Source organism: Jatropha curcas, chromosome 6 (assembly GCF_041381405.1).
Source record: "Jatropha curcas cultivar XTBG-Jc1 chromosome 6, XTBG_Jcur_1.0, whole genome shotgun sequence".
Lineage (NCBI taxonomy): Eukaryota > Viridiplantae > Streptophyta > Magnoliopsida > Malpighiales > Euphorbiaceae > Jatropha > Jatropha curcas.
This window is the reverse complement of record NC_143156.1, coordinates 28702185-28714544: the sequence shown is the minus strand read 5'-3', so window position 1 is coordinate 28714544 and position 12360 is coordinate 28702185. Positions and strand designations below refer to the sequence as shown.

Sequence of the window (12360 nt, the reverse complement as noted above, 5' to 3'; positions counted from 1 at the left end):
GAAATAAATTTATATTAATATATTAAATTAAATGTTAGAGATAATTTTTTTTATAGATATTATCTTGATAGAGGGATTATCTGAAAATATAAAACAACTGATCTTTTTATAATTTTTAGAATTATGCTAAATTGTGTGAATTCTAACATCCGTCATTCTATAATTTAAAATAATGTCAAGTGATAAACTGTGTTACTTACATTTGACTTTCATATAAAGCAAATTACCAAGTTTTTATATATTATATAAATAGATATAGATAGACATAAATTTTTCAGTACTGATAATCATTTTGAGTATTTAACTAATTATATTCAAATAAAAAATTAAGTATTTTTTTATTTTATGTTTATTATTTATTATAAATGATTATTTATTTTTTATCATATCTCGTACGTTCCCATTTTTTGTGTTCCGTGTCTGTGCAATCTAACTTCTGGTATATCAGACTATCCTATACGTCAAAGTAATCGTTAAAATAAGAAATTAAATATTTTTTTATTTTGTAGTTTGGGTTATTTGTATTTTAATTTAAACTAATTATACTAAAATAAAAAATTAAGTATTTTTTATTTTTTATAAATGATTGTTTATTTATTATCATATATCCCGTATGTTCGTGTCTTGTGTCAGTGCAACTTAACTCCTAATATAAATTAAGTATTTCTTATTTTATGGCTTGGGTTATTTGTATTTTAATTTAATTTAATGCATTATCTTGATAGTATGTAACTAATAGATATTAGTATGATAAAGATATTATCTAAAAATATAAAACGACTTATCTTCTTATAATTGCTGTCATTACACCTTATCTTCTTACAATCGTGCTAAATAATTATTGTTCTCCTTATACTTGGCAATTTCAGAAGCTTACACTTGGCTTCTGTATAATGCAAACTACTTTGTTTATATATATATATATATATATATATATATATATATATATATATATATATATATATATACACCCAGGTGTGAGATGGAACGATGGTAATCCATTCTCTTTTAATCAGAGGTCTTGAATTTTAACTCTAGGTATGAAGTCCTTTTAAACACTTAGAAGAGAATATTTTGCGCCTACCAGGCATGAATCCTGGCTAGTCGGCCGGGCCAATGGGCTTCAGATACTCGATGATTAAAATAAAAAATTTTATCGATATTATTAATTCAAAATGAGTTGGATTATTGGCGTCTTGACATGCATGAATTGGTCTACATTGACCATTACTTTCAAAAGTATAATCTAATCTTTAATCTACCTTACTACAAGGGCTAGAAGCAATAGTGATGATCACAATAAGGCCAAAGAAGAAGGAAATAATTGAAATTAATAATGATGTAATTATTTGATAAGAATGAGGAATGTCACATTAATTATGGAAATTAATGAAAAAGTAATATATCTTATAGAATTTTAATTACTAATTTTCATATTGCAAATTGGAATATATGGCCGTAGTCTATTACAGTACTATCAACTAATAAAATGCAAGTCTAATTTCACTTCAAATTAATTTTTTATAAATAAAATTGTAAGAATGCTAAAATTAAAAATCAATGGAGAAATTGTAAAAATGCTAAAATTTAAATAATCTTTTAACGTGAGTTTAATTACCAATTAGACATTTTTTTTTATCGAAATATATAGTGTCTAATTTTAAGTCTATAATTTGAATTTAACTATTGCTTCCCATTTCTTTCTATTTTCCGAAACAACATCCGAAAAAATAAGTTACATACAATTCTCTACTGTAAGGGGATGTAACTCAAATGGTAGATCGCTTGCTCTGCATGCGAGAGGTACAAGGTTTGATCCTTGCATCTCCATTTTTCTTGGATCAAGAACCCCTCATCAGAGAACCAGATGAAACTACATATGGGGCTAACTTATGCTTTTGAATATTGTTGCAGTTGGTTTTCTGTGGTATATATAAATGAAGCTATTGAATTAATACCATATGTTATAGAATTTCTTTCCTGCAATTTTACTAATAAAATTTTGGATAACATACCTAATTCTATTCACATGTTATGAAACATGAGATGCATCTTTCAAATCCAAATGTGAAGCCGGTAAGGGAAACTAGAAGCTCTATCTTGAGGAGAATCGTCTTGCATAAGAGTATCACAAAGAACACTTTTTCCTTTCACAAATCTCTTGTTCGAGGAATTATCATCATAGTACCTGCAGTTAAATATGTGTTACTATCAAATTAAAGGAAGGGTTATATGATTAGTATCAACACGTTATACCTTTTACTATACCCACGTGTTGACCCATTGAATCCATTTTTGATATTTTGGCATGTCCAGCATAGATTGTACAGTACATTATGTGATGATGTAAATTGCATCATTAGGGGATGTAGCTCAAATGGTAGAGCGCTCGCTTTGCATGCGAGAGGTACAGGGTTCGATACCCTGCATCTCCATTTTTTCAGTTTTTGCAATGACTTTGTTTTCAACCAGGACTCCATTCCATTCTGTATTTGAAAAAAATTTAATTTTGTTAGCACATTTATTCAAAGAAAGGAAAATTTTAATTGTATGGTTTTGATACCATGTTGTGATTGTTAGATTGAGAATTTTGCCGGAAAATATAAGAATCCTAACAAAAGAAACAAGAAAAAGAAACTGGTGATAATGTCTGGCTAGCTCAATCTTGGATTCTTCTCTACCCATTTTGGTGAATTCACAATTCTGTTGCTTGGTCTACCTTTTCTCCTCTTTCACAAGTTTTTTTTGTCTTTTCTTTCCTTTTTAAATTAAATTTGATTCGAAATCTAAAATTAAACATTTTCTGTAATTCAATATCTTTGCATGCATTTGATTTGAACAACAAACAAAGAAATTTACTGCATTTGATACAGGAAGATACTAAATTTATTTGTTCCATAAATTTTCAAGAAATGGGAATAAATCCCAATCCCTAATCAAGGATAGGTAGCATGAGCCACTATAGGACTTCTCACTTGATAAACTCCATCTTCCCAAATCAAAGCACCAGACATCACATTTTTAATCAATGTAGCTTCAACTGTCACAACAAAGCACTCCTTTTGCCCAAGAGAATTGAAAGAAAGAACATTTGGTTCAACTTCAATTTTAAGTCCTGCTGTTTCTTTTATAATGGCCTTGTAAGTAGAAACTGGTGATCCAACATTTGTTACAGTTCTATGAAATTTTCGAGTTATGGAGTTGCCAATTTTTGTAGATAGAGCAAAAGAAGGGTAATTTAGATCCCAAACAGTCCCATTTGTTGCCTCAGAGCATGAGCTATCATCTCCAGTAATAAGTTGAAGTAGTTTAGTATTATAACCTTGCCCACATAGAAATTTAACATAATCAACCTCTCCAGCATCATATATTAATCCAGGGTCAGCTGCCATTACAGGATTTATATGTCCTGACCCGTAAGCAAACTCTGCGTCTGCATTATTGTCAGCACTCATGGAAAAAGCTGCAAAGAAGATTAAATGCAAAGGGTCCAAGTAAATCAAGCTAATTGAGTTTAATTGCAAAAAAGTTTGATATCGAATCAATTTTAGTCGAGTCAATAAGCAAACTTAAGCAATAATCCTTTTGTAAATGGTATAGTTAATTCTGTATAGTTAAGGCTGTTTGTGAACTATACACTTACCTGTTGTCATTAGAGCAGACTTAATTGCATCAGCAGACCATGTTGGGTGAAATGATTTAACGTAAGCAGCTACAGCAGAAGCATGCGGGCAAGACATGGATGTACCGGAGATTATGTTGTATGGAACTATTCTGTTATCTCCCTCGTATTTTGTCATGCTAGAAGCTTCAGTCCATGCTGCTAAAATGTCCACTCCAGGGGCAGTCAGGTCAGGCTGCATATACATGATAGTTAATTAAGAGTCAAAAACAATGGAAAGAGCCTGCAAATCATAAATATATTTTTTTTCTCAGATTACCTTGATAATGTCTCTTGTTAATGGATTAGGTCCTCTAGAAGAGAAGGTAGCTACATATGGGGCTAATCGATCCTTACATTCAATACTCTTTAGTATTGTTGCAGTTGGATCACTAGTGAAACGTGAAAAAAAAAACACGCAACCTAATTATATATAATTAAAGAGCTTTATACACATAAGCGATATGAAGAGAATTGCAAATTACCTTGTTGATTTCAGGTACTCCAAAATATGAGCTCCATCGCTCATGCTTAATATAGAAGCTGGTAAAGCAAAACTGAATGACATATCTTTGAAATACCCATTTTGCATTATAGTGCCAACTGCTCCTGCGGCTAGAGCCCCTCTTCCATCCGTTTCAGCATCACATAGAACAATTTTCCCCTCCACCAGAGTTTTGTTCAAGGAACCAGTGCTGCACAACCTGCATTTTCAGTTCAGAGATTGCACATTTCAGTCATCCAATATATATATATATAATTATAATGCTTTAATTAGACTCAACGCTTTTATAACTCTTTTTACCTCGAAGACAATCCGTCATATCCTCCAGTTGTGTTCGGTGCATCTCCACCATAGATGATAGGATACGTAGTATTTCCAAGATCGAAAGTATTTATAGAGAGTCCCTATATTGAGGAAGAGTTATAGTTACATTTATGGTTATGGTTAAAACACAAACTTTAGTTTTAGACTTGTATTCTATCAGATAGTGTCTTGTGTTTTACTGATTGATTATTAGATCTCACCTCATAAATTGCTCCATTACCAATCTTCACTTGACTTACAAACTTTCTATCTATGGTGCTTGCAGCAACAGAAAGTGCCCAAGGCGCGAAATTCATAACTGATTCTGCAAAAGGACCTGAATTGCCAGCAGAATTGGATGTGAGTATACCATTTTTCATCGAATGGAAAGCTCCAATAGCTATTACATCCTGGAAATAGTCCAAAGGCCACCCTCCAACTGAAAGAGAGATTATATCAACTCCATCAGCTATAGCATCATCAAATGCTGCAAGAATATCAGCATCTGAACAACCATCAGACCAACAAATCTTATACACAGCAATTCTTGCAGAAGGAAACCCTCCTCGAGCTGTTCCTGAACCAATGCCTAACAAGCTTGCTTTGTCAACAATGTTTCCTGCTGCTGTTGATGCAGTGTGAGTTCCATGCCCTCCTGAATCTCTTGGCGAAGCAATTTCTCCAGGAGCAATTTCTCTTTCGCTAAGATAATACCGAGCTCCAATTACTTTGCTGTAAAAATATGAAATCAAAAAATGCGAAAGGTTAGTACAATAAATATGTTTAACTACTCTTGGGTGTGTTTCCTACTTGATTCTTTACAAGAAGGGCTTAATGTTTACTTGTTACAAGTGAAATTGGAATTTCCTTGACAAATTCCCTTCCATTTAGCTGGAGGTGGACCAAATCCTTCATCACTAAAACTTGCAGACTCAGGCCAAATACCTGAGTCCAGCATTCCAATAATGACATCACTTTCCTTAGTTGATCTTGTAACATTCAGAGAGAAACCCATGAAGTCCCATGACCTTGTTGTGTGGAGTTTCTTCTTTTGACTAGGAAATACAGACACTACACCTTCCATCCCTGGAACCAATATCAGCTTAAGCTAAATTAACAGAAACTTTAAAAGAAATACTAATTCCAATTTGTGTTGTCTCTGTTTCAACATATAGTCACCTTCCAGTTTCTGCTTTTCTCCTTCAGTCAGCTTAGCAACAAAGCCATTGAAGCTTCTGTGGTAGCTGTGGACCAAATAATCTGATGCCTGGCTGATAAATGCAATTCAATCAACTAAAACAGTTAGTCTCTTTTTACATTTTGAAAATCTAAAGTCTTGTTAAAATGTTAACCTGCCAACAACTTCTTGTAGCTTGTTGATATGAAAATTTGTAGCAGAAAATTGACCCTTTGGACGGTCACCCATGTACACAATATATGTCTGCATACACAAATCAAAATGTCACAGTTAAGTCAATTTTACTAATTTCTATATAGAATTAAATTTATATCTATTGAGCCATAATGAAATATAATATAATCAAAGACATTTCTGTAATGTACTGATTACAATATTTTATATTTCATTACGGAATATCAGACACAGTGTTAAAGAAATAACAGAAAGAAATATGCATGTGGGAGATGAAAATGAATGCCTTTCTATCTCCATCAGCTGTGCCATGGCAATTACTGACAAGAAGACATGCAAGGGTTATGAAAAGAAGACATTGAAGGAAGGAAATTCGGGATGACATTTGAGCACTAATTTTCCTACAGAAATGTGTAAAGAAGAGCATTGCTTATATACAAGTCAAAAAACACTTGTCATTTGACTTTTCCTTTATAGTTTGTGTCATGAAACCATTGGTAAATCCGTCAACGGAGCAAGTCCTTCCAAGGACGGCCATTTGCTAAGCAAAAAACATAAAATACAATGTAATATATTAATATTAAATTAATATATTATATTAATATCAATATTAATATTTTCTTTTAAAAGATAAAATGGCAACTCAAATATATTAAATGCTTAATTCAACCCGTCAACAACTATTAAACATTAATTTTCAAACTAGTTGGAATAATCATTTATTTCCAATAATCCCCTCTATTCAAATTAATATCAATCTTACAGATTGATTCAACCCTTAATTTTATCAAAAATTTCAAAAAAAAAATTAATATAAATAAATATAAACACAAAACTTTTGATGAAATTTTATCAATTGATCTTTCAAAATTACTTTTTTATTTTTTATAATTATTTATTTATATTTATTAAAAATAAAAAATAAAAAAAAATCTTAACCTAAAATATGAAAAAGAGCACTTCATAATTATTTAAGTGTTTAATTATGAATGTACCTGGCCGATGTGGAGATTTATATATATCATTCCCTCAATTATAATAGCATCGCTATAGTGCAAAATAGCAACAGCGGAAATAAGTGATTTTTTTTTTATGTGGCACTCTAAATTTTTTGTTCGGTTACTGGTTGATTTCAATTTAAACCTCCGACCTGCATGAGAATTCACTTACAACTTCAACCAATTATTTTTATTTTTTCAGAAGAAAAGAAGTAAATTTAAAAGACAAGACGTTAATATTATGTTGTTCATAGACAAAATGTTTATTTGTTTATTTATGTTTTTATTTCTGTGAGGAAATATTCGGTTATCTCTTAATTTATTTGAATAGCAAACGACATTAATTTTTTATTAAAACTATAATAATTTTTACGAAGTATGCTGACCCTCATATATTGAACAATAGAGTACATATTCGTAATACAACTTAAAACAATATTTTTTGAAGATTACAATTTTATTCATTTTCTATAATTTTATAATATGTTTTTTATTTATATTTATAATTGTCAAATATATCCATCACAGGAGGAAATTCAAAAACATATCCTTGTGTAAATTTAAAAAAGAGATGGAGAATAAGGAAATTTAAACTAAATATTCATTTTATTAATGAATTTGAAGCACTATTAATGCAGATTTTCACATTACGAAAATACCTCAAAAAGAAAAATTAGGAGGGAAGAAAACAACAATAGGACTCCTAACTTGATATATTCCATCATCCCAAACCAAAGAAGCAGAAGCCATAGAACTAACAATGTTTCCTTCAACTGTAAGTGTAAAAGATAGGTTTTGACCAAGAGAAGTAAAAGCTAAAATGCTTGGATTTACTTCAATATTAAGTCCAGGAGGGGAAGTCACAGTGGCCTTATATGTAGAATTAGCTAACCCAACATTTGTTACTGTCCTGTTAAAAACCCTACTAGTAACTAATGTTGAATTTCTAGTAGAAAGTGCAAAAGAAGGATAATTTAGATCCCAAACTGTTCCATTATTTTCCTCAGAACAAACACTAAAATCCCCAGTAACTTGTCTTAGACGACCTATATCATATCCTTGTCCACAGAGAAATTTTATGTAGTCGATTGGCTCAGCATCATATACTAATCCAGGATCTTTTGCCTTCAGAGGATTTATGTGGCCAGAACCATATGCAAATTCAGCATCAGAATTCCATTCAGAACTCATTGGTGAAGCTGCAAGTGAACCGAAAAAAGTAATTATAATTTTGCTGGAGAGTTGTTAACTATTATAATATGATCTTACCAGTCGTCATAATAGCAGACTTGATAGCAGAAGGAGACCATGTGGGGTGATATGATTTGATGTAGGCAGCTACTCCAGTTGCATGAGGACAGGCCATTGATGTTCCTGATGTGATTTTGTAAAGCAGAAATCTATTATCACCATCAAGTCCAGTTGCTGAACGAACTGGAGACCATGCAGCTAGGATGTTAACTCCTGGTGCAGCTATATCTGGCTGCAACAACGTTGAAAGTTTTTCCTTATGTATTATAACAATCGAAACGCTATAAAAAAATAGTTTAGTCTAGTGGTTGAAGTGCAATAAACCCCACTCTGGTGATCACAGGATCGAGTAAAATCCATATAGATTACCTTGAGAATGTCAGGTGTAATTGAGTTAGGACCTCTTGAGGAAAAGTAGGGGACAAAAGGGGCTATTGGATTATTTACTTCAATGCTCTTATTTATAGTAGCTATAGCGTTGCTGCAAATTTAATAATATGAAGGTTTCATTAGCATTATAACAAAAATTGCATAGTTTGGTTCTTTTAGTAGATGGTGAGCTGATAATGTATACATATACCTGGTTGATCTTATATATGAAAGTATACTGTTATTCTCGTCCCCGCTGTCACCAATATAAGATGCAGGCAAAGGGTAATTATAAGCACGATGTTTGTGGCTCCGTCCTTTCATCACCGTGCCTATTGCTCCGGCCAGCAATGCTGTTTCTCCATTGATCCGGTCATCGCAAAGAACAATTTTACCTTTTACTAAATCTGGATCCAGGGAATTTTCTTCGCACAAGCTGCAATTCATTAATAAATGTTTGAGCACATATTGCTTCCCTAACCATATTACACATAGGTTCTTGGAATATTAAAGATTAGTGGCTAAACAAATAATTTCTTTAATTTTGCTCTTATGTACAAATACCTATAAATAAATATACCAAACAAACAAATATGTTTTTAATGGTGTTCATTAACTTAATAATTTCCAATCAAAACAACAGAATAAGAAATGATAATTAAAATTTACCTAGACTGAGCAGGAGTAAAATTTCCATCCTTATTTGGTGCGTCTCCTCCATAAATCAAAGGATACATTGTTTGGCTTAGGTCAAAAGTGTTTATAGCAATACCCTATTATTAAATAAAAATAAAAAATTAATTAAATGTATAGGCTAGTGATAAATGTATATACGGTTTGGCAATAGATCAAATTCGAATCACCCTCCTTCAATATTTAAAAAAAAAAAAAAAAAAAAAAACCATCATGTAATGCATGTGTATTAAAGTTTAAATTCCAACCTTGTGCGAGAAATGAATAAAGGCTAATTTGGTCTTTAAATTTCACAATAAAATAATGAAACAAACCGAACTGAACCATACCTCATAAATCTGGTTATTTCCTAGTTGCACCTTAGATATGAACTTCCTGTCAATGGTGCTAGCAGCTACTGAAAGATACCAAGGAGCACATTTTGTAATCGATGAAGGATCAGGACCAAGATTACCAGCAGAAATTGATACAAATACACCATTTTTCATTGCATGAAAAGCTCCAATAGCATATGGATCCTTGAAATAATGTTCGGGACTTTCCTCTCCAATTGAGATAGAAATGATGTCCACTCCATCTGCAATTGCATCATCAAAAGCTTTAAGAGTGTCTCCATCCTTGCAACCTTTTTCCCAACATACTTTATATACTGCAATACGAGCTGATGGAACTCCTCCTTTGGCAGTTCCTAATCCAACACCTAATACACTTGCCTCGCTAACTATGTTACCGGCTGCTGTTGATGCTACATGTGTTCCATGGCCTTTAGTATCTCTAGGAGAGATATCGTCTGAAGGGCGAAATGATCCACTTTCACGATAATATTTTGCTCCAATGATCTTACTGCAGGATGAGCATTATAAGTACAGTATCAAATCAATTAAGTATAGTTTTGAATAAGTTTTAATAAGCTAAAATATGTGTGTGGTAATGAAGATTTACTTGTTGCAGGTGAAATTTGATGAGACTTGGCAGCTGCCCTTCCATCTACTAGGTGGTGGACCAAATCCTTCATCATTAAAAGATTCAGATTCTGGCCAAATTCCTGAGTCAAACACACCAATAATAATGTCACTTTCAAGAGTTGCTCTTTGGACTTGCTGAGAAAATCCCAAGAAATCCCAAGACCTTGTTGTGTCAAGTGTCCTCACTTCACTAGGGAACACTGATACAACATTGTCCAGTCCTGTACATAATTAAAAAAAAAAAAAAGATTAATCTTCTATCATAAAAAGAATGACTGTATAGTGACAAATGAACCTAACTGACCAGCTATTTTTTGTGCTTCATCCTCAGTAAGTTCTGCAACAAACCCATTGAATGACCTTGTGAAGCTATGATGAAGAGATTTTGGAGAAAAATTGCTGCAATTGTTCATTTTCATTCAATTTATGTGGTTAGTATACTTTGCAATTGCTAAACAATTTTATACTATATTTGGGTATTGATTAAACTTTTAATCCCTTATATTATGAGATAAGCACTCGACTAGAATGGCTTTCTACGTAATATAAACCTGCCAATAACTTTCTGAAGCATGCTCAGATGGTGAAACGATGACATAGCAAATTCGCCTTTGAGTTGTTCTCCCATGTAGACGATGTAAGACTGCAAGATCCATACCAAAGATTCATCAAGTTCATATTACAGTATATGTATAGCAAAAATTAATCTAACTATAAAAGATAGAAGCAATAGTTAATTTGGAGATTTAACACAAAAAAGAAAGAGCCATCTCATGCCTTTCTAATGTCCCGAGCAGCTGTGATGCCTGAGATAAGTAGAGCAAAATTAAAACTATTTAGCAAGAGAAGCCATGCAGACATTTTGATCGTCATTAATGCAGAGCTTAGCTTAAAAATAAACTTGTTTAAGTAAGTTTTAGCGCTGAATCATATGAGAATTGCAACAAGCTTTTATAAGAGAAAAAATTGAGTTCCTGCCAAATGATTAATTCTAAAAAAAAAAAAAAAAATCATACATATTTTTTATTATTTACTTTTTTATGATTCGATAGCTTCAAGGTTTACCTGAAAATGATGAAATAAAATAAAAACGTCAATCGCTCCACAACAAAAGGAAAAACCCAAATCAATTCCGGCTCCAGAAAATGAAATCTTGATAGGGTTTTAATCACATTTGGCACTAAATGACAGTTTATATGGTAGCATTAAAAAGGAATAACTAGTAAGAGATAAAGATATAATTCTTGTCCTTCTTGCTCAGCTACCATTGATGAAGCTTTCAGACTAAAATTAGAGGCCCTGTGTGTCTCCATATATGGCGGCAGAAAACATTTGCTATTAATTATAACGTAAACTGTGTTGACTATCAGCACATGAAATGTGAAGACATATTTGGCTTTTTTTCTGAAAAATTACTTAATTTTAAAAAATATTTTTTAAAAGAAAACATTTTCCTTAAGATATTTTTGCCATGTATATAATAAAAATTAATAAAAAAAAATATTAGTATATATATTAAAAATAAAAATAAAAAGAAGAAGAAAGAAAGAAATTTCACAAGTTTCTTATAAGTGCAGCTTGAAGAGTTATTGCTCAAATTCAAATCATCTGTTCTAATATTGTTCTAGGCAATAGCGAATTTGTACGTGCTTCATTCAATTTTGATGTGGGGTAAGGGTTGGCCGAGTCCAGACGGACACCGTCCTCAACGCGTTCTTTTGTTTCTTTATTGGGCTATGGGCCCTGTAGCCTTTTTGGTGTTTAAGCCTATATGTAGGGGAGGCCATATTACGGTTCAGGAACCGGAACCGGTGGTTCGAACTGGTCTGAACAGTAACCGAAATTGGAATCAATTCGAACCGAAACCGGATATTTCCGGTTTGGTTCTGGTTCCAGTTTTGTTGGAACCGCAAACCGGCGGTTCCACAAACCGGTTGGAACCAGATGGAACCGCCGGTTCTCCGGCAAATTAGAACCGCCAGTTCGAACCAGTTTGAACCGACGGTTCTAGCTGTTAGAAACTGTCAGTTTTTTTTTTAATTTTATTGTGAAATCTCTTAATTACCCCTCCTAACAACCATAAATGGCTACATAACGGCTAGTTTCAAGGGTATTTTTGGAAAAATAATTTTTTGGATTTATTATAAATACCTCATTTCAAGCCCTTTTTTTTTTTAACTTATGTTTAAACTTTTTTAAACAAAAAATAAATTCAGTTGAAGACTTTTTTTTAAAAAAATAAT

The 12360-nt window shown here is 32.3% G+C and overlaps 2 protein-coding genes and 1 non-coding gene across 3 annotated transcripts; 1 reads left to right on the top strand and 2 right to left on the bottom strand.

Moving 5' to 3' along the window:
• The first annotated feature begins 2362 nt into the window (after positions 1 to 2362).
• TRNAA-UGC (transfer RNA alanine (anticodon UGC)) lies at positions 2363 to 2435 on the top strand. Its single transcript has one exon. It is a non-coding gene; the product is annotated as a tRNA-Ala (tRNA).
• A 501-nt stretch (positions 2436 to 2936) lies between these two features.
• LOC105646978 (cucumisin-like) lies at positions 2937 to 6226 on the bottom strand. The gene is made up of 10 exons (XM_012232948.4): positions 6128 to 6226; positions 5822 to 5910; positions 5649 to 5740; positions 5312 to 5555; positions 4691 to 5201; positions 4467 to 4570; positions 4147 to 4365; positions 3942 to 4053; positions 3644 to 3857; positions 2937 to 3463 (listed from the first exon to the last, which is right to left on the bottom strand). The coding sequence occupies exons 1-10, from the start codon at positions 6224 to 6226 to the stop codon at positions 2937 to 2939; spliced, it is 2211 nt and encodes a 736-aa protein (XP_012088338.4).
• Positions 6227 to 7499: 1273 nt separating this feature from the next.
• LOC105649200 (cucumisin) lies at positions 7500 to 10760 on the bottom strand. Its single transcript, XM_012235789.4, has 9 exons — positions 10669 to 10760; positions 10422 to 10516; positions 10095 to 10338; positions 9482 to 9995; positions 9129 to 9232; positions 8671 to 8895; positions 8460 to 8571; positions 8109 to 8322; positions 7500 to 8038 (listed from the first exon to the last, which is right to left on the bottom strand). The coding sequence occupies exons 1-9, from the start codon at positions 10743 to 10745 to the stop codon at positions 7500 to 7502; spliced, it is 2124 nt and encodes a 707-aa protein (XP_012091179.2). The 5' UTR covers positions 10746 to 10760.
• Between the last annotated feature and the right edge of the window lie 1600 nt (positions 10761 to 12360).